The sequence below is a fragment of the Cygnus olor genome, chromosome 5 (genome assembly GCF_009769625.2).
Source record: "Cygnus olor isolate bCygOlo1 chromosome 5, bCygOlo1.pri.v2, whole genome shotgun sequence".
NCBI lineage: Eukaryota > Metazoa > Chordata > Aves > Anseriformes > Anatidae > Cygnus > Cygnus olor.
Window position 1 is genome coordinate 27,556,360 of NC_049173.1, and position 22,064 is coordinate 27,578,423.

Below are 22,064 nucleotides of genomic sequence, written 5' to 3' on the forward strand. Positions count from 1 at the left end.
ATGTATATACTCCTCCCAAAATGCAAATACCATTGGCCAGTTGCAGAGGAAGGAAGAGCATCCTCTGTTTACCCGTTCATTTGCTAAAATCCCCCAAACCCCACCTTTCTAGATTCTCTGAATCAATCTGGGACTGAAGCCAAAGTCACCTGCTATATAAGACTGAGAGAACACAGGTGAACTACTCCTCCTGACCAACCTTAGACCCAGCATCCTTGTGCCAGACTCCACTCAAGATGGGGTTTGGCAGGAGGATACGGGTAACAGAATGGGCCTTCCTGTTAGCAGTTTGCTGTATCCATCAGACAGGTAAGGAGTTGTTTTCTTTGTTTTTTTTTGTTGCTGCTTTTTAGACCTATTAATATATTTTAAGCAACTAAACTCATTTTGTTGTTTCACTTAAAAAATGGTTGCACTTAAATGAGACTTCTTTGTATGTTACTTTCATCAAATATTTAGTGTCTGCCTATTAACTGGGCTGATTAATTTAATGTTCCCTCAAGCCACTGAATATAACTACATTTGGAAGGTAGTCTTGCAGAGCAAACCAAAAAGAACCATTATTCATGTCCATTCATTCAAGTGCCAGTTGTTCAGTACTGCCTATGCCTTACAAAAGCATTTTATTTCTTTTGTATTTTGTAGTGAGATTATGAATGTTATGTTCTTTTTATGCAATTTAAAACACTACATTTCCCCATTGCTAGACCAGACCACTGGTCATTCTTTTCCACCAACTAGGAGCTAGTATCAGATTCCTCAAGAATTCTTGCATCTCCTTTTGCAAAAGAGACTGGAAGGGTATATTCATGTGGCAATGATTTTCAGTAACGATTGTACATTGATAGTACATTAGGTGTGACATTTATGTAAATTGTTGGTTTTGAGTATGAGCAGGACTGGGAGGTTTATCTGATGTATGCAATCCATCATTTTGTGTGTGTGGATTTTTTTTTCTCCTGATAATATTACATTAATCAGGGCTGATCTTGTCAGATTTTATTAAGTCCTGTTCAGTTAATCGGACCACTCAAATAGAAATTACTTGCATGAGTACAAGCTTGTTCAGTCAATTCCATTCGTGTACAGTAATTTCTGCCCTGTCAGTTAACTTTTTAAAATCTTCAGATTGCCTCTGAATTTATATTTCATATCATTTTAAAAACATTAACAAGTGCAAATATAATTTTGGCTACTTCATATTTATGAAATAAACATGTATAAGTTGATAAACATGGTAAGTTGATTTAAGCAAAAATACAACAGTCACTTTGAGTGTAAGCTTACACTCTTAGAGTTATACAACATCAGTCAAATCATCCTCAGCCCTTCGCTGAACAAGCAAGTTATTTGTAAGGTGCAATGTTAACCTGACAAATTGCTTTGATAAATGAATAGTGGTTAGACCAAGTCCAGTGAACTCCTCTTCATTCAAATCTCACTCTGTGAAAAATATTTTCAGATGTCCTGACTGACTACAGAATATTGGCCTAATTCCATGCTGTCTTCACAAACATTTTGTGCCTGACTTTATATTCTAGGTCAAATTCCAAGTTTTATGAATTGATTGTAAGGGGAATTGTGTATTTGAATCGGCAGATGGATATAGGCCTGGCAAGGTGCATCCAGAAATATTCCTAATGATTTGCTCAGTTTCCAAATAATCAAAGACTAAATTATCTTTCATATTCTTGGAGGTGAGAGGCACTTATTTTTATAATGGTCAACAATGTGGCATTGTGCAATTGCTAGATAAACCAATGCAGCTAGAATTTCCTTGAAAACTATATCTGCTAAATAAACAAAAGCCCATGTTATTTCCTTGAGAAAAATTAACAGACCAAAATATGTGTATATACTGTTTTGCTCTGTTACAAAGGTTCTCACAGTAGAATAAAAAAAACATTCACAATATAGGTTGGCTCTCACATGAAGTCAGGATGATTTTATACCCGCTGAAGTTCCTAGGTGTTGCGTGAGAGCAAATTCTGGCCTATTATTAAGACTTACAGAGGCATTTTTTAGATTTTCTCAACAATTGTAATGATATAAATGTATTTACATAATCATATCATCTGTGATACTGAAAGACAAAGAGGAAGTGGGAAAAGCATAAAGTTACTTCTTTGTACATCACTAGTGGTCACTCACAAAGATAAATGGGAAAAGAACAAAAGCTTAGGTCTGAGAATAAACTTTAGTAGATACTAGGACAGCTTCTAAAGATGGTGAGGCTGCCCAGAAACCTCTCCTCCAAAGCCAACAGTCTCTTGGGGTCCTCTTTTGGAGTGGGGTATTTAATCCCTTCAGGCAGGCATCCTTCGGCTCTGGGATCAAGTACTCTGTCTGCTTACATGGTGGGCAGGGACACCATTTACATTAGAAATCCTTCCCTATTTGGTAAGATGGGTGTTACAAATCCAGTTCTGAGTCTGTGGACTCTCCCCATCTATTGTATGAGCAGAAAGGCGATGTAATTAAATTACACAGCCAGCTCCTCTTCAACTGACAAATTCTCTAGACACCAAGAGTGCTCATTCACATAATCCCAATCAGGATTCAGCTATTAGTCATTTCATAGCCTAAGTCCTCTGAAGATTAAGACTTGGCATGTTATAGGTAACTGTTAGTCAACATGTTCCTAGCATGGTTTTTGCATTCTGGGAGGATCGATTCCTTTGCAAGATAAAGTTGTAGCCATTGTTCTTAAATGGGAACTGCCTGCCGTATTTACTTATAAAAACCAAGAGCTTAGAGCACCAAACCACTTAGAGCCCAGGATCAGGTGTTTGGTTTTGTTTTGTTTTCTAATCATGAAAGTGTTGATTTGTCATCTCCCAAAATTCCTTGCCAGTACATCCTCTTCCAGCTGAGCCATGCATGGCAAGGAATTCAAAACTCACGGAGACAGAATAGAGAGGGGAACTCATCTGGAGGACAATTCATGTAGTTGAGCCAGTACCCATTTAACTGGAGATACAAAAATAATCCATGAGGCAGAGCACGAGTAAGACAGTTTAGATGTAGCTGAGTGCCTTAATCATGTGGCCACATGTCCTGTTTTTCCCACCTTTGCCATCATCCCACGCTTTTCAGCACCATGTCTCAGCTTCAGGTTGGTTAGCAAGAATCCTTGATCAGATAGACTTACAGCCCGATGCTTAAGGTTTTCTCCGGAGAAGCCACAAATTTGAGCCATTTCAGAGTGAGAAGAGGGACAGGACCAGGTTTTCTGCTCTTTGGGTGAATGCTTAAACTGCCAGGCTGTTGTATAAAACAGTGAGGAAATATCTCCTTTAGCAGTTGTGTTTTAGAAGAGAAGTATGAGAGTGTCTCATTCTTGCACACACTGACTATGGCACCCTGCAGGCTCTTGAACAGATGGGCAGTCCTCATGCAGCCTTTAGTCAAGCAGTGATGCTTAAAACATGTGGAGTAAGACTGGGTTTAGTGCTCTGCTTACTTCTCCTGGATTACTGCTCAGTGTGTATGCACATCAGTCAGGGGTGCCTTATTGCATCCTGCTGTCATGCAAATCTAGATCACTGACTGAGGCTTTGGATTGCCTCCAAAGGCAAAAGCCCTGTGCTTAGGCACTAAAGAAACTAGTGAAGTATCTGCAGCCATCACTTGATCTAGCACTAAATCCCTTATTTTTTTTTAACCAGTTCTGTGCTTTTTCTTAAAACTATGTAAATTCTATACAGCAATTTTAATAAATGACTTTCTTGTATTTTGTGAATTCTTGCTACAATTTTCACATATTAGTGAGATTTAGTGCAGCAGTGAAATAAGGGCTGTGATCCAGTCATTACAATTCCTTGTACTGAGTTTTAAGGGAAACAAAAAAGCAGATATATATGAAAGGTTATTTGGATTTCAAACTCAATGTATTTGTAATAGAAAGTCTCTTTCTGTAATTACATTTTACTTCCTCTTTGGGTCAGGTTCATTTTCTCTCATGTTACAAAGGACTCTCCCCTTTGTCTTACAGAGATGTATCTGGGTCCTTTGATCCTATCTAAATGCTTAACTTAAAAAGTTCAGATATAGGACATTGTACTTAAAATGCTTTTTACTATTTCTTCACAGGAGCTCAGACTGAAATCCAGCAGGAAACAGGAAGTATCTACACTGAGGTTGTTCAGCAGGAACAAAACAGTACGTTGGTTTATACTGTGTGCATGTGTATTTGTATTTATTTGGCACATCTCTACTAAGCAATAAAAATGCCTAAAAACCTCTTTAGCAAATTGCTAGTGATGTAAATTAAAGATAAATGTTTTAGGAAGCCACTGTGTAGAAGAACTGTAATGTCTTCATTAGATACCTATTACTAAACATGCAGTATGGCTATATTTGCATAATAACAGGTGAATAAGAAAATAGATGTATGTTCATAGAGAGTGTAACACATGCAGATGTGCATGAATTTGTATATATAAAACCAAAGTGGAATATACATGCAGGATATTTGGTTCCTTATACACAGGAATTGAGACTACTTTGGCAAGATATACAGTCAGTGGTTGATGAGAAATCAAGATGGTAACCCAGCTTCATTGATTTTTACTATATAATGACTAGTGATCATCCTGTACAATGGATTTGTGGTCATTTCTAAGGGTTTCCACTCTCTTAACAGAAAAATAATAGAGAGTGAATTATAATCAAAAATTTTATTTCCTCCTCAGACAGAGGAGGTGTAATTAGAAGACAGCTGTGCTTTTGTACTAGCAACAGGCTAATTTAGTAGAGCTTAACCCTTTGTATTGGTCAGTGTGTCTGAAACACTGCAATATTCAGAGCTGTGACTTTCTGCCTCTCCTAATACAATACAGAGTTTCATAAAAGGGTCAAACTATGAGGTAGAAAATGCAGATCATGACAGCTGAAAGCAAGTTATTATTTAACTGTCCTGATTTTGAATTTTAATATGATCCAAGGCCCATGTGAAACAACACCAGGCTTAACATTATTTCATTGGATCTGTCATATTAACTTGCTAGTCTTTTCGTTCTAGGTCAGTTTTAGATGCAAGTTTTGGTATTGTTATACTAGCTTTGGTTTTCTTTCTTATTTTTTTTTCTAGTTTCTGCTACAGTTTCATCTAAGGTCAACATCATCCAGACAATGCTGACAAATCCAATAATAACACGTAAGTAAAGGAAATTAAATGTATCCAGTAGGTATTCAGTTTTAGAGGAAATAGAGGAATTTAATACAAACAGGGAAATGCACTAGTAAAGGTAGTCATGGGGTCATAAGAGGAGAAAGAGAATGGTTAAGAAACAGTATAATGTTGAACTGTTATATCAGATTAAATATGGACAATTAAATACCTGTACATAACTAAGACCATTTATAGGGGTATATATGATGAATAGCAGACCGAGAATGAATAAGAATGAACACATAGTGACTAGTTTTATAATGCATAGATGGACAGAAAATAACTAAAGAGGTGGGCAGGGGAAAAATATTCAATGACAAAATGAAGCCTTGGACAAGTTGATTCGCCACATTAAGACTGGGAATTTTAAGTCATTTTTTACAGCTAATTTTAAATTCACAGCTTCCAACCCTGCTCACAATGGCCACGTGTGCAGCACATGGGGCAACTTCCACTTCAAGACCTTTGATGGAGACATCTTCTACTTCCCTGGGCTCTGCAATTATGTTTTTGCATCCCATTGCAACACTCCCTATGAGGATTTCAACATCCAGATGAGACGTACGGTGGTAGAAAATACTCCAACAATCAGCCGTATTGCCATGAAACTTGAAGGTGTAGCCGTTGAGCTAACAAAGGATGTTGTCATGGTCGATAGCAACAGGTAAGTTTATTCATAACACTTGTTTGGTAACACAGATATATGTTTTTTTCTAACTGGCCAAGTACTTTCTTGTATTCTGGGGAAAAAATATGCATTCTTCAATAAATCTGACAATTTTACCCATAGAAATAATGAGTAAGTTGCTGTTAATTCCACTCATAGTAAATCAATCACTTCTTTAAAGACTAACTCAAAAACAAAATTTGGATGAAAAATCCTGGGAAGCTGGGTCAAAATTCAAATCCACATTTGATGATGTTGGACCATTTTATTTTTTAATTGCTTTTCTTTCAACGCAGCTGAATTATAGTTGAATCTTTTATAGATGCTGGATCACACAAGCCATTTCTTTTTCTCTTTATCAAACATCTGGATCAGAAAATATTTAGTATTCCTTCTGCCTGTTTCTAGAGTTCAACTGCCACACAGCCAGGCTGGAATTACAATAGAGAGAAGCAGCATTTATGTGAAAGTTGTCAGCAAAATGGGTGTTGTATTTATGTGGAATGAAGATGACAGTATTCTGGTAAGAACAGCTCCTGGACCTGTCTACACCTTCAAAGCCCAAAGAGCATGCCTTTGATTAAGCTAATCCCTACCTGTTTGGGGTTTATTATTGCCTTCTCATCTCATACTGTTGAGCAATTCTTCTTTAATAAAGACAGATTTGCATCTAGGTAGGCCTAAAGAAAATTATGTGGATTTACTTCTCATTGATAGACTTCTGCTTAAAATGGGGTGAAAAACCACTTACATTATATCATTGACATATTAGCATCATTACAGGTCCTACTTACCTCTTCAAATATAATTTTGAGCAGAATTTCTCTCTCTTCATTGTGGATTTGATTTTCTTTCTGAAGAATAAATAGAGAGAAAAAGGCTAAGAGCTCCTTAGATATTGCAATGAAAACTTATGTCTGCATCAGTAGCTTGGAATCTGTTCTAAATCCAGTCCAAGCAAGCTCTTCATTCTATCCCCCAGGTTTAAATTAGATTGCTAAATAAATTTACATAGCTCTGATGAAAAATTTTTAAGGGCAGCAGATGCACGTGATTTCAGTGATCTTGAATATATTTTAGAATGTGTATACTAACTTCTATCAACTTAATGCCTATCATTTTAGCTGGAACTGCATGAGAAATATGCTAATCAGACCTGTGGGCTTTGTGGAGACTTCAATGGCATTCCAATTTACAATGAGTTCTATTCTAACAGTAAGTCTTCTAAATAACAAAAAAACATGGTTTCTGGTCTCCAACATGTATTTTGCATTCTTTTAGCTCTAACATCATGATCATTCCTCTTTCCTATCATGTTAAAGGATTTAGTCAGAGGTTATGATTCAATCTCTGTTCCAAAATATATATTACAGAGATCAGATAACGTCATTTAATACTTAAAGTGTAAATATAATACTTGTGCTAACAACAGACTGCTTATTTCTTGTATGATATGGTTTTATTTACCTAATCAGCTAACCCCATAAAGATAAGCCAGATTCTCACTAATAACATAAGTAAATATAGAAATATGTCTAATAAAATAAAAGGTGGTTATATTTTCTAGTCAGTACATTTATTGTTTCATTTCTCTCTTAAAATTAGAAATGCTTCTAATAATAACATATTGATTCTGATTTGAAAAGCCCAGGAAATAGCTTCTGGTTTACAATTAATGAGCCTATTGGGCACAACATCACAATCTTGAATATGTAATGCCATTCCACGAGTTACATCCATGTTTGCCTCCTGATATGCATAATCTGTATATGATCTTCTCTCTATTATTTTGTTCATTCTCAGTTTGAGTCTTTTCCTAAACCTTGTACCTCAGCATTTCCCATTGTCCACGTCCCTGTTTTAATTATTTTCTCTCTTCCCTGCATGGTCTCAATATTATCTGAAAATAGTTTCATAGAATCATAGTTTGTTATTTTCCAGTAAAAGTCTTGGTTTGCATCTATATGTAATAGGCTGAGAATTGTTTTCTAATGTTTTTTTTTTTTTCCAGGGTGCTGTGCAAGGTATATTGAGACAGTGATGTCAGTGTTTATTTTGGAAGGGATGATGATCAAAGGAAAAAGACTTAAGGCTGGCTGCCTTGGCCAGTTTTGAACCAAATTCTTGACAGGAGAAAAAGATAATTAAACAAACAAACAAATAATAATGATAATAAACCCCCTCATTATTAAACTTCTTTCACACAGATATGAAAATGACAGCCTTACAGTTTGGGAATATGCAGAAAATGAATGGGCCAACAGAAAACTGTGAAGACCCCACTACTTCCCTGCCAGATAATTGCACAGATATTTTTGTAAGGATCTTTTTGATTATTCGTTTATTTTTCTTTCAAATTTATCTGTACCCTTCTACAGCTTCAGAGCGGTCAATAGGAAAAGACTTAAGGACAATAGAAAGTAAAGAGGGAAACGAAATTCTATTAAAGAATAATTTACCAGAGTAGCAATGCTAAAAAAAATCTGCTCCTTTCTATTTTCTGAAAGTTTTTTTTTTTTTTTTCCTCCCAAGGATGACATATGCCAGAAAACATTGACCAGCTCTTCATTTGCAGAATGTAATGATCTAGTTGATGTTAGTGAGTACATTATGGCTTGCCAAGAAGATTTGTGCCGCTCTGAAGAGTCAAAAAATGCTTCGTGTATCTGTGACACCTTTGCTGAATACTCCCGACAGTGTGCTCATGCTGGTGGGGAACCTCTGAACTGGAGAACCTCAAAACTGTGCCGTAAGTATCACTGGAGATAGACTTACTTTATGCTCAACAAATAAAAAACAATACGTTCTCAAATGATGCTAAAGATGCACGGGAAATTACAAGCAATTCAAGACTATTCTCCAGAGGGTTCTGATATACAAGCTCCAGCAAGACTTCAGAAAAAGGAACTAAGGGTTTTAACGCAAACTGGTTTAAACACGCTTAAATGGATACACTTACTCAGAGTTGAAGTGCTATTGAATTAACTGGAACAATAAAAGAAGCAAATAAAGGGGAAAGAAGAAAGGTCATTTGCTTACATTCCTGTTTCTCTCCTTTTCTCATGGTGGCTACAGTGTGTTTTACCCTCATTAATTAAATGATTGAGTCTTCACAGGCGTTTGTCTGGTTAAGCACTTATTTACCTCTTGTTGCTTGGTAGTTTGCACCACTGTTTGCACTGAATTAAACACAGATCATTATGGGGTGCAGCTGTTGATACTGTCACCAATGTTTGTTCCAAAATAAAATCCCCTAGTGTACTATTTGTCCTTCCAATGGTATCTTAAAAATCCAAATATAATAAAGCCTTAAGAACTTGAGTCTTACATTTCCCTAGTAATACAGGTGTTCTTGAAAAAGGTGCCTTCAACAGAAACCTCGCTAGCTGTCCGGGGTCATTATCTTGGTGTCCCTGGAAATCCAGTAATTGTGCCCCCAATTCAGACCAGTTAAGTCTTTAGACACACTCATGAAAAGCAAATCTCAACTGTAAAACATGGATCTGGGTGAATAAGCTTTCAAATTTTGAGAGGTGGGGATGGATCTGCAGTTTAGTGTGGTTTTACATCTAGCTGAAAAAATGTAAATGAACACACACACATATATTTTTCATATACAGTAAACAAGAAGCACTTTTGACTGAAAGAAAAAAATCTCTCTTTCTTTAACATTTCAGCCAAGACGTGTCCTTACAACATGGAGTACTTGGAGTGCAGCTCCCCCTGCACTGACACATGCACCAATCCTGAACGATCTCAGTTTTGTGAAGAGCACTGTATGGATGGCTGTTTCTGCCCCCCAGGCAAGTTCTTATATACTCACGTCTTTGATCTCAAAAACAACAGCCTACCTACAGGATTTGGGCAAGTTCCATGGAGCTTAGAGCTCCTATATTTACATTTTTCATACCTGCAAGTGACAAGCATTTATCATTTATCAACTGAGGAAAGACATCTGAATTGATTGCCAGTACACGTGCAATATTTAGAAAGCAGGAAAGCAGAACAGCAAACACAACATGACTAATCTCTCAACACACCACCTGTACTATAGTAACTCCCTCTTTCAAAACAGGTGGAATTTAAGAATACAAAGGTTGAATCCTTCGGTCTGCATAGTTCTACTGTCCTCAGCATTGGCATGACCATTCACAACAGCTGGAGCTCTGTCTCCAAAACATTATTTAGGATTACTAACAAGCAAACAAACAAAAATATTTTCCCCAAACATAGGAAATGTCTCTTCAACTGACTATTTTTTTTTTTTTTTTTAATTTAAGGAACTGTGTTTGATGACATAAACAATTCTGGCTGCATCTCCCGTCAACAGTGCTCTTGTATTTACAATGACAAAACCTACACTCCAGGAACTTCTTTTTCAGACCAGTGCCATTCCTGGTAACCTTTTTTTTTTTTAAACTTACTATTTCCTCTAATATATTTAATGAGTTTAATGGTTTACTATTTGCAATTACATCATTGGTAATAGATCTGTGTATTTAACTGACCACTACAGTTCCAAAATAACCCTAAAGAACATTCTTTGTTTTATTTAGCAACAACCTTAACTATCTTTGCACTCAACCTCAAAGTGATCAAAGTAAGGATTTACAATGTTTAGATTTCTCACCAGTGAATTAAAGTGCTTCCTCTTTGTTTATTTTGTTCAAACATTTGGGCTTCTCTAAGGGGAATGAAGTTGCAGTAATTTATGTATTTGCAAATATTTATTTTCTCTGCAGAAAACAAGAGGTGATAATAACAACCTCAGTTTCACAATTTTTGTTCCAGTACCTGTTCAGTACCACGTTACCTCAGAAAACACATATACTCTGTATCAGGAGTAGATTTGGGGCTACATTTCTGTTTCTGATATATTTATGAAACAAAACAGAAAATGTTTTAATTTGGTATTGTGCTTTAAGTTAGTTGCAAAGGACAAGCAATTATGCATCCAGTACTTGTTGCTATAGAGTTCACCTGTTACTCCTTTTAATGCTTTACATCACATATTCACAATATTTTGTGAATAAACCTGGACTTACTGTCCTTAAACCTGGACTTACTGTGTATTTAATCTATAGATTGAAGGAAAAATTGTACTAAAATAGCTGAACCTAATGTCATTGTAATTCCTTTTTCACTCTGGACTGCTATTACTGATTTCAGCTAATTTTATCCTTTCTCTTCCAGTACATGTAACGGAGGCCAATGGAGTTGCACAGACATGTCATGCCCAGGAATATGTTCAGTAGAGGGAGGCTCACACATTTCCACATACGATCAAAAACAGTATGATGTCCATGGAGACTGCATGTATGTCCTTTCTAAGGTGGGAATGAAATATTACTTGATGATAAAGCCTTATACATTTGTAGAAAGGAAAGGTGATCTCAATCAACACTTTGGAAACTTACCTCTTTTGGCATATATACATTGAATTTCTTCTCACTTAACCAGATGCTTACAGGAACATATGCTGCCATTCAAATTACTTTATTATTAGTTAACTATTATGATGTCATGCAACAGTATATGGTAGTTTCCAGAGAGTTTCCAATTCTGTGATATAACAATTGCTGAAGAGCACTGATTTTTAAGTTATTGGTTAATCTACATTCTTCAGTGTGATTAATCCAGCTCTCTTACTGGGTTGCATAATTTTACCCTGTAACTGTATTTTATGGCATTGGGCCAAATTGTATGCCAAGTCTGAAAACTTACACTAACAGTTCAGAGAAATAAAAGGAAAATAATCTTTAATAAATAAGACTAACATTTTTCATTCATTTCTAGGGAGTTCAAATACAGAAAAATCAGTTCAAGTCGACTGATACGTTTCATTTAGGTTTTGAACTGTTCTAAAGATGAATCGAAAGAAATAGAGAAATTAAAAGTTAATTATAACCAAAACATTTCATTACAGCAATGTGCAAGTGAAATGGTTTGATCTTTGGGGGCTTCTTGTACTTCTTCTTTGCTTTCTTTTTTCCCTATTTGCACAATTCAGTTCAAAAAACATCAATATTTATTGCTGTTTTCCTGAAAAATGTTTTATCTGAAATTTTTGTCTAGCTTGATACCATCTCCAGAAGGATGAAAGATACAGTGTAATTGAATCAAACATTAGAATTAGCTATGAATAAAAACTCTGAATATGGATATTATCAATTAAATGCAGAAACAGATTCAAATTCTTTTTTGGTTCCTAAACATTACAAAAGGCAAAACTGAATCTTAGGCCAAAGCAGGCTTAGTATTCAGGAGAATCCAGAAACAGAAATATTTTTTTCAGAGTTGAGAGAGAATTTGACAGGGAAAGCTTCTGTATTTAGCCTTTCCTTAAATAACAGTTGACTTCTTTTTCTCAGCACTGTGAAGATGAAACATTCACCATCCTGGCAGAACTACGCAAGTGTGGCCTGACAGACACTGAAACATGCTTAAAGACAGTGGCCCTCAGCATGAATAAAGGACAAACTGTAAGAATGCAAAATAAGCATGAGAAACAACTATTAAAAATGTAGACAGCAAAGAAGCTAGGTCTTAGTCAGGGAACTGCATTTCTCTCTCAACATATGGAATAAGTACATGCTACTTTTTAATTAAATGAAAATAAATTTATTTTATTATCAAAATGAAATAAGTAGTAAATCTGCCTTTCTGGAAGTTCATTAAAAAGCAGGAAAAAAACACTTTTCTCTGCCAATCAGATGAAAAAATATGAGCTTGTAGGTTACAAGCTACAAGTACAACAGTAAGGGGTGTAATTCATCACAAAGTTGTGTTCATAGAAACCAAATGATGTAATTCACTGATGAGTTGAGAAAGACTCTTTAAAAGCAATTCTGTTTTGGCAGGGAAAATAGTAAAGTGTACAAAGTAGAACAGGAGGTGAAATCACAAAAACTATCCCCTTTAATTAAAAGTTCTTTAATTAATATCACTGGAGTCATAATTATTATTACTCTTTGGACTATAGTAATCCTTCACCTGGCTGGTTCTTATTCCTCTTCCTTAACAGCTCATTGTGGTCAAACCTGACGGTGGCGTGTTTGTGAACTTGATCTACACCCAGCTGCCCATCTCAGCAGGTATTTTTTTTCCTCTAACAGCCTATGAGTGATAAGCTCAGAACTTCAACTCTACACCTGCTTGTTGTCTTAAACAACAGAACATGAGAGGACTGGGAGTTGTTCAGAACCTGCATGCTCTAACCTTGGTTCCCTTTGGGATATTTTCTGAGTTGTGCAAGTGCTTTTAAAGTAGAAGTGTGAAGTTCGGTGTCAGAAATGAATGTGAGACAGTACAAGCATAGGCAAGAGTTCAAATAGAAGTAAACCATTTTTACACTCTACTGATTTTGGTCTCTGTAAAATTTACTTCATTCTCACTGCCCAAAACAGAACATGAAAGACAGCTGATTACTTACTGTTGTTTTTTGTTTGTTTGTTTTAACTTAACGCTGTACTCCCACAACTCAGATATAAATTTGATTTTTGATGTCTCAAAAACTAATGATACTACCTTATATCTCTGACTTCCAGATCCTGCTTATTTTCCCTGTCCAATGGAGTGAGGGCCTGAAGTATGCTTAGGAACAAAAACAGATTATTTTTGTGTGTGTGTGTGTGTTTGTTTGTTCCATTTTCTTTTTGTGTGTGTGGTTTTTTGTTCGTTTGTTTTTTTTGGTAATGCCATGCCATACAGCTTTTCCTTCTTATACTCTCAAGAGTAATCCCCAAATGCTTAATATTGAGACAGTGAATAAAGTTAACAACTTGGTAGCTACAAGCAAATTCTTAACTGTACATTTTGATCTATATCTCTGAATAATTTTTGAAAAGATTGTCTTTATTTTAGCTAGGAATTTGCAACAATTGCAATAGAAATTCAATAAGAATTGTATAATCATGCACTGTTTCCTTCATTTAGCCTCATCCAGAAAATGAGCATTCTGTTTTTCTTTTATAGCCAATGTCATCATCTTCAGACCTTCATCATTCTTCATCATCATGCAGACAAATTTTGGTCTCCAGCTTGAAATCCAAATCACACCCATCATGCAAGTGTTCATTAGAATTGATCCTCAGTTCAAAGACCAAACCTGTGGTAAGTGAATGAAATTTAAGAATGAAATTTAAGAACATCTTGCTTAATGTCTTTTGTCTAGTACAGACAGTATAAACTTTTCACTGTTTTTCAACAGGTCTCTGTGGAAATTTCAATAATGTCCAAACTGATGACTTCAAGGCTATGAGTGGAGTAGTTGAAGGAACAGCAGCAGCATTTGCTAATACATGGAAAACTCAGGCTTCATGCCCTAATATCCAGAGCAGTTTTGAGAACCCTTGCGCACTCAGCATTGATAATGGTAAATACTTCTTAACATTGTTTTCTCTTTTTTTTTCATTCTAGATTTTTTTCTAGGTTATTTTTCCTCATCACTAAGGAAAACACATCTGTTAGAAAGAGAAGATAAGAGAATGAACACTTGTATATTTGTTGAAAATCAGAAATCAGAATATTCACAGTGAAAACAAAAGGGATAGGTAATGAGGTAAAGGAAGAGTCCTGGAAACATAAGTGTGTCAGAGGAGTGGATCACAGGAGCATCTTTGGAAATTGCTTAATTCAAGTTCTTCAGCAACTCCATTTCAATGCACCTTTGGTTTTAGTAACCTTAGTCCACAAGCTGAGTGGAAAAAAAAAATAGGAGGAGAGTTTTGATGTAACTTCAGAACTGTTTTCACAAACCTGGGCAGTGGGTTTTTGTCAGTGATGAAATACAAAGAGTAATGAGCATTTGCACTGTTTGTTCTTTTCACAGAAAAATATGCTCAGCATTGGTGTGGACTACTAACTGACAGTGAAGGACCTTTTGCTGATTGTCACTATGCAGTGAATCCTTCTACTTACCACACGGTAGTTTGTTAGGCTGTTTTCCTCCTTAGAAACTATAGAAATAGGATCATTACAACTAGCTACCAGGAAGACACTGTCACAGACATGTCTCTCATGGTCTTATGCAATGCCTGCATTTTCATTTCTGCACTGCTCTTCTTCATTTCAATGTGTCTCTGTTTTATGTTGTAACATTACCTTATTTCAATTGTCAGTCTTGGCTTTGTCACCCTGACCTGCTTGTAAATGCAAAGGCAGCCTATTTATGCCTGGATGGACTTACACATATAGTAGGAAATTTATATAAAGGCATATCAAATGCTTATTTGAATATTACAGTGAATTATCTCACCAATCTCATATCTCATTAATAACTACTTGGCACAGAAAGCTCAGTGCCTAATTATCACCATTCTGTTGTCAGTGTATTGCCAATCCTTCTTCTCACTATGAATCGAGATATTGATGCTGATGAAATGATGTGTCTAGACTGCATAATGTAAATAGAGCTTGTATGATATTGTGCTGCATATTCATAAATATGGGTTCAGATGAAGCTGTTAAATGTGTAACAGACTTTAAAACTATTATTTCCCAATAATAACTTTAAACATCAATTGTATTTCCATTAGCTTCATTCTCTCCAGCCAGGAAACTTAGATAATGATTGGAAAGTAATTGGATGTTAGTGTGACTGAGCATATCTGAGGAAGTATTTGTGCATGAAATCAGATAGATAACTTTTTTTTTTTTAGATTGACAGTCATGCAAATGAGACTTTATTTTTCTGTTCATTCCCAGAACTGCATGTTTGACACATGTAACTGTCAAAACAGTGAGGATTGTCTGTGCGCAGCCCTCTCTTCCTATGTGAGAGCTTGTGCTGCAAGAGGAATCCAGATAAGTGGATGGAGGACTGATGTCTGTTGTAAGTACTTAACACTATTCCCTTTCTTAAGAGCACCTATCAATAAAAACTGTTGATCAAAGATTGTTTTATTGTGATTTCTAGGCAAACATGGTAAGTGTTGAGGAAGGGATTTTGTTAAATGCACTCCTGGAAGTAATTCTCTGCTGTTACCTTAGAATCAATCCATTACTAGCAAGAGTAAGTATAAATAGATGGGAGACAGCTCTCCTAGGAAAGAGACTGTTGTCAATGATGTGCCTTCACCAGTTTCTGCACAACTTTGAATCTAACTATAGCTTTATGTATCACAAGTTGTCGTAGAGATAAACGTGATATATTGGAATAACAGCATTAGTAATACTAACCAGAAGACTGGAAAATTAAAGATGTCTTCAAGCCAGGTTCCACTGATCCGGTAGGTCTGTTTTCAGCATACCAGAAGACATTCAGGGAGACATCTTGGCTCATACATCAGAAGTTTAAAAGTCTCAGCAATGAACAGCAATGTCAAATGGAGCTGTCTTTCCAAACTTCACTTGAAAAAAATATTTTCTTTATTGCATACATCACTTGGCTTACTCGACATGTACAGTAGCTTTTCAGGTCTAACTCTGGAAGTGTTCAAAAATACATTTATATGAAAGATACAACATAGGCAGAGGTGTACAGTATTGTTTACCTGTTATTTTTACTGCCTACTGTTTGTTTCTTCCCACCAAAAATTACCATCTGTAATTAACAAACCTATTCTTTATTTTTTTTTCTAACTCTCTCAAGTAAAATACACCACCTCATGTCCCAAATCCCTAAGTTACAGTTATAACATCGATTCCTGCCAACCCACTTGTCGCTCTCTGAGTGAGCCTGATGTCACATGCAACATTAAGTTTGTCCCGCTTGATGGCTGCACCTGCATAAATGGAACGTACATGGATGAAAGTGGCAAATGTGTGCCTTCTAATGAATGCCCCTGTTACTACAGAGGATCTCCCATACCACTTGGAGAAGCTGTCCATGACAATGGGCTTGTATGGTAAGGGGAGCTTTTGCAAAGCACTCAAGCAATAGTATAAGTATTTTCTCATTAAAATATGCTGCATTTAAATTGGCCTCACCCTGCCTGAGATTCAATACAGTGCTCTCATAAACTTTTTTTTTTCAACTTTTAAGAATGTTGCATACATCCAGATTGATAAAGCAATTGTATTTAGGTGTATTTTTTATTTAATTCCATGATTTTTCAAGCATAAAATATATGACAGAACCAGCAACGGGAGATCTAATGAGAAAGTAAGCAACAAGCAGAGACATACACCCATTTTAAGCTATGATTTTTTCCGTTTAAGCAGTAATGGATATCATATGAAAGCACCATTGGTAGTGGTGTTGAGAGAAATTCTTTCCTAGGATTGCAAAATAGCATTCTTGAATTCAATGTATTCCTTAGAAAGTACTGAAATTTGTCAAGATAGAAGTAGCTCTCAGTCTCAATACAGGGTTGAGAGGAAAAAAAAAAATCTTTTTCCCTTTCTTACAGCACTTGCACACAGGGAAGACTGGATTGCATTGGAGCACCTGATCCAATTCCAGGTAAAAAATAAAAATAAAAAATCTTCCACTTGTCTTTTTTCTGTGCCAGGTTTTGGACAGAAATAATTGATACAACTGATACTTCTTAATGGATTTTTAAATAATAGAAGTCTTTCTTTTATAGTTATAGTGCAGCAGTTATTGTAAAAGGCAGAAGTGAACCTAGATTCATGGTAAAACCTGTTGCTCTAAAAGATTTTTTTTCTGAAATACCATGGGAAGTTCTGAGAATTCAGTGCTCTGAAGTGAATCTAAAATTGGATTCCTATTTAGCAGATTGAATAGGGACAGAAGTCCCTACTAACTGAAATGTGAAAATTCCAAGAATTTCTAGAAGTTTTTTTTACAGCTACTGCTGTGGGTTAAACCCCATGCCGTTTCTTATTGCTCTTATGTTTTTTTCCTTCCTCTAGTTTGTAAATCTCCCATGGTCTACTTTGACTGCACAAACACCACTGCAGGAACAACTGGTGCAGAATGTCAAAAAAGTTGCCAGACTCTGGATATGAAGTGTGTAAGTATGTCATGGCAGGATGAAATGGCACTTCCAGGTTTTGTCCCTGGCCTTGGTGCTACAATCGTTGCTGATCTAACTCTTCTAATGTGAATTTACAACACAGATACTTTGTTCTTATAGTAAAATCCCCGAACCTTGTTATGAAGCATTAACAATAGGATCCTTAGACCAAAATGTAATAAAGTAACATCCAATTTAAATTTTAAGATCAGTGTCAAACTTTCTTCAGCTACTGCATATAACAGTACTTAGTAGTAAAAATATCAAGGGCTTTGCCACATGTTTTACTGATTTAGGAGAAAATTACCTGCTATAAGATGGCCAGGAGCAATCATTCTTTCCCATACCATGATGCAATTGTGAATTTCTTGCACACCTAATTATATATAATTATCACTCCATTGAGGTATATGATAGCCATATTACATTTCGTAAAGAAGTACCACAAATCTGATAAATCAGTTTTCAATGTAACTCACCCAAACAAACAAACAAAATTTACTTATTTTCTTTCTGAAGCTCCATTCATTCAATCACAGTTCACCCTTTACAAAGTGTAAGTCTTCTTCAGCAAACAAGAGCAAGACTTAAGATTTGAATATGTTTCAAATTTCACACACACTCCAACACAGCAATCAGGAGTAGAATAAATAAAACATTTAACAGATTTATATTCTATTAAATCAATGGCTAATAACTTCCTCATTGTTCTCGAGGCCTATTAGTACTTCATTGTCCTCTCTTATTTAAGCTGGGCAGAAATAAGACAATACAAAGACATTGTATAATAATTTAATCTTCTTTTGTCTATTGTAATTATTTCATTCTGAAATTATATCTTCCTCCTGACTTTTCCAGTATAGCACACAGTGTATATCTGGCTGTGTGTGCCCATCTGGGCTTGTGTTAGATGGGAAGGGTGGTTGTATTCCTGAAGAGGAATGTCCATGTATTCACAACGAAGCCATGTATCAGCCTGGGGAAAAGATCAACGTTGACTGTAATACCTGGTAAGTATTTCCTGGGAAGTTGCATTCCTGGTTCCATCATTTGTCTTTTAAAAGATCTTAAGTAGTTCAGCAGTGAGGAAAGATTTGGACTATGCATTTCATCAACTGATGGATCATTTAATTTTGGATTCAGTAGTATTAGCAAGTTTTCTTCTGTTGTAGGCAGATGGCCAAAACACAGAATGGAAGGAAATCTTTGGGACTGCAGTGTCATTAAGTATTATCCTATTCTGCAGATCATGAGTTCAGAATAGCAGAACAGAACTTTGCTTTAATTCTTCACATGAGAAATGTAAAAGACTATTTTAACTGCAGAATCAGTATAACATTTACCAGGGATCAGGTGACAAACAAATACTAAGTTTTAAGGATGTCTACACAGAACAGTGAGCTGTTTTACTATTAAAATGCTTAATTCTCATTCCTAGCATGTGCAAGGATAGGATGTGGGAATGCACCGAAGATCAATGTCTGGGTACTTGTGCTGTTTATGGAGATGGGCATTATATCACCTTTGATGACAAAAGATTCAGCTTCAATGGAAACTGTGAATATACACTAGTCCAGGTACTGATAATTGCAATAACAAAATGTAATGTAGTCTTGATCCTGTCTACAGCAATGATACATTTTTAAATTTTATTCTCTACCCAGGACCACTGTGGGAAGAGTGGCACAGTCAATGGGACCTTCCGGGTTGTCACTGAAAATATTCCCTGTGGTAACACTGGGACAACTTGCTCAAAATCTATCAAAGTTTTCCTAGAGGTAAGTAGGTACTGCATACAGACCAGTTTTGTTCTGTATCTGTGTAAGACTTAGGAGAAGTCAAATAGCCATCGCTGCAAAGAAGTTGGAGAAAATGTTTTAAAAAGCAAGTCAACTTGTAAATTAAACTTAAATCAAAATCAGGTGAAATATTTGGTAGAACTTCCTAGCTTTCTGTCTTTTCCACTTCCCACCCTTACAAAGCTATCTTATACTACTACCCTTGTGCAAACTACATCTCTAGAGGAAAACTGTCTTTAGCAGAAATTTGGCCTATCATGTCAGAATATTCTTTTATTCTGTGCAATGTATTTCACCCATGACTACCGAGAAACCCTTTTCAATCTACACCATTTAAAATACATTTTTACCACCATTTACGGAACCTGAGATTTGAACCATATCATTTAGATTTATTGCATTTGTATTATTAATTTTCATTATTGAAACTGCTTTTAGTACTCTTAAAAGTGGGAAGACATACTTAATAGCACAGCTGTAGCTATTGGATTCATTTCTAATCACCTTTTTCTCCTGTTTCAGAGCTACGAACTGATACTTGGTGAGGAGCATGTCAGTGTGGTAAAGAGAGGACAAGATGGTGAGGTGCCATACACAGTCCGCTATATGGGTATGTACTTGGTAATTGAGACCACCAGCGGACTGATTCTCATGTGGGACAAGAAAACCAGCATCTTCATCAAGCTCAGCCCTGATTTTAAGGTGTGAAACTAGCAATTCAATGGCAGTTTAAGTGTAGATTTGTACTGGGTGTGAATTTTGGTGAGACCTAACCAAGATCCCAAGAACAGGCGATGTCTCTCACATTCCTACGGGACATACATCATATGTTGTTTTACATTCCTCTGGTATCTTAGGAAGCCATTGCAGCATCCTGCTGCTGTTTGGATCTACTAAGGCAGTGTTTAGTGCCTATTTGGCCTGACAGAACTTGAGCTGGCAAACTGCTTTTGCAGACTTGACTTCATTAAAATTACCCAGTGAACCTCAGTAAAGATTATCAGACCTAATTAAAATTACATAGCTACATGTGTAGAAATCAACTGAGTAGTCTTGATCTTGGAAGTAATCCATTGTTTCCAGTACACAGTGATACACAAATCAAATTATTGTACTTCAAGAACAAGGAAGTAAAATATTATGAGTGAAAGCCTCTTGTAAAACTCTGTCATGGATTTTTCAAGCATGTATCTGAACTGGTGATAAGGAAAGTATATTCCTGTTGTCATGCTCTCTCTTACAGCTTATGGTATGTAAGAACTAAAAACTGTCGTAGATTAGGAATTTGCTATCTGACTGAATACCACAGTGACATTTCAATTATGTGTACACAAATCTAAGTGCAATTTAGAACTAGGTACAAAAGTTCATTTTAGTACCACAGGTTCTTTTGCTGCCTAGCCCACTGGCACATTATAGGAACAGTAGCAATATGGAAAGTATGCACCTTAGATTCATAGAGAAATCATAGCATCCATTGTAGCCTATCACCATGTTACATACCCATAAATTTGGAATGAGAGCTACTTCTGGATGTGCAAGGAAAATGTCATTTCTTTTTCCACCTGTCTGCAGTCATAACAGTACAGACTCAATTAGTAGGTTACATGGCTGGACTGGTAGTATTTATGATAGCTCTGTAAGACTGTCTTTTATACATACATTTATTGGATAAAACAAGGCATAAATTAAAAGTGTAGTCAGCTGTGTTGTCAGTTGAGTCCTCAATTCCTTGTTAAACATGTACATCAAAGATGGTAGGAGAAAATGACCAAGCCAGTATTGTTCAGATTTAAAAGAAGAAAAGTCAATAGTAGTTTCTAGTCTTAGTGGTCATGTTCTGTTGCTGAGGAAACAGACGGCTGTTTTTCCAAAATATCTAAACCTGTATCTTCAAAGGATGAGAAGGTTCGGGAAAGTTAGAATAGAATGGCACCACTCTAAGAGCTGAATTTCATGTGTTCGTTCAGTTTCAGATTTTGCTTCAAGTTTTCTCACAATCATCATTATTTTATTTCCTTTTGCAGGGCCAGATCTGTGGCCTCTGTGGAAATTATGATGGCAACGGCATAAATGACTTTACTACAAGGAGTCTGTCTGTAGTAGAGAATGTCCTAGAGTTTGGAAACAGCTGGAAAGTATCTTCTACATGTCCTGATGCTAACATCATAAAGGACCCATGTTCTACCAACCCTTATCGAAAGTCCTGGTCAGAAAAGCAGTGTAGCCTCATCAACAGCAATGTCTTTGCTGCCTGTCACTCTCAGGTATTACCAGGGCAGGTGTTTACTCTGTGAAGACTAAGTATGTGCATTACTGAAGCTAAAAAGAAGGCTATCCCCAAAAATTCTGCCAAACATACCTCATTCCTTAACCAGCATATTTCATTTCAAATTGCGTCAGGAAAACTTCAGTCTGAATCTTGCTCAATAGGACAGATTTATAGCCCCTAATTGTAAAAAGTAATAGGCCATTGAGTTCATAGGAAATAATATTGACTTGGA

The 22,064-nt window shown here is 36.1% G+C and overlaps 1 protein-coding gene across 1 annotated transcript in view; it reads left to right on the forward strand.

Moving 5' to 3' along the window:
- The first annotated feature begins 236 nt into the window (after nt 1-236).
- The window catches only part of LOC121070591 (mucin-5B-like), a 52,406-nt gene continuing 30,578 nt past the window's right edge, over nt 237-22,064 (forward strand). Inside the window, exons 1-25 of the mRNA XM_040557953.1 lie at nt 237-309; nt 4,093-4,161; nt 5,093-5,158; nt 5,576-5,837; nt 6,249-6,363; nt 6,965-7,055; nt 8,048-8,157; nt 8,373-8,589; nt 9,518-9,643; nt 10,121-10,238; nt 11,034-11,172; nt 12,212-12,322; nt 12,865-12,934; nt 13,815-13,952; nt 14,050-14,214; nt 14,671-14,765; nt 15,546-15,672; nt 16,432-16,687; nt 17,192-17,244; nt 17,658-17,758; nt 18,620-18,771; nt 19,200-19,338; nt 19,426-19,539; nt 20,083-20,262; nt 21,588-21,827. Coding sequence (XP_040413887.1) covers nt 237-309; nt 4,093-4,161; nt 5,093-5,158; nt 5,576-5,837; nt 6,249-6,363; nt 6,965-7,055; nt 8,048-8,157; nt 8,373-8,589; nt 9,518-9,643; nt 10,121-10,238; nt 11,034-11,172; nt 12,212-12,322; nt 12,865-12,934; nt 13,815-13,952; nt 14,050-14,214; nt 14,671-14,765; nt 15,546-15,672; nt 16,432-16,687; nt 17,192-17,244; nt 17,658-17,758; nt 18,620-18,771; nt 19,200-19,338; nt 19,426-19,539; nt 20,083-20,262; nt 21,588-21,827 — 3,327 coding nt within the window. The remainder of the gene's footprint in view (nt 310-4,092; nt 4,162-5,092; nt 5,159-5,575; nt 5,838-6,248; nt 6,364-6,964; nt 7,056-8,047; nt 8,158-8,372; nt 8,590-9,517; nt 9,644-10,120; nt 10,239-11,033; nt 11,173-12,211; nt 12,323-12,864; nt 12,935-13,814; nt 13,953-14,049; nt 14,215-14,670; nt 14,766-15,545; nt 15,673-16,431; nt 16,688-17,191; nt 17,245-17,657; nt 17,759-18,619; nt 18,772-19,199; nt 19,339-19,425; nt 19,540-20,082; nt 20,263-21,587; nt 21,828-22,064) is intronic.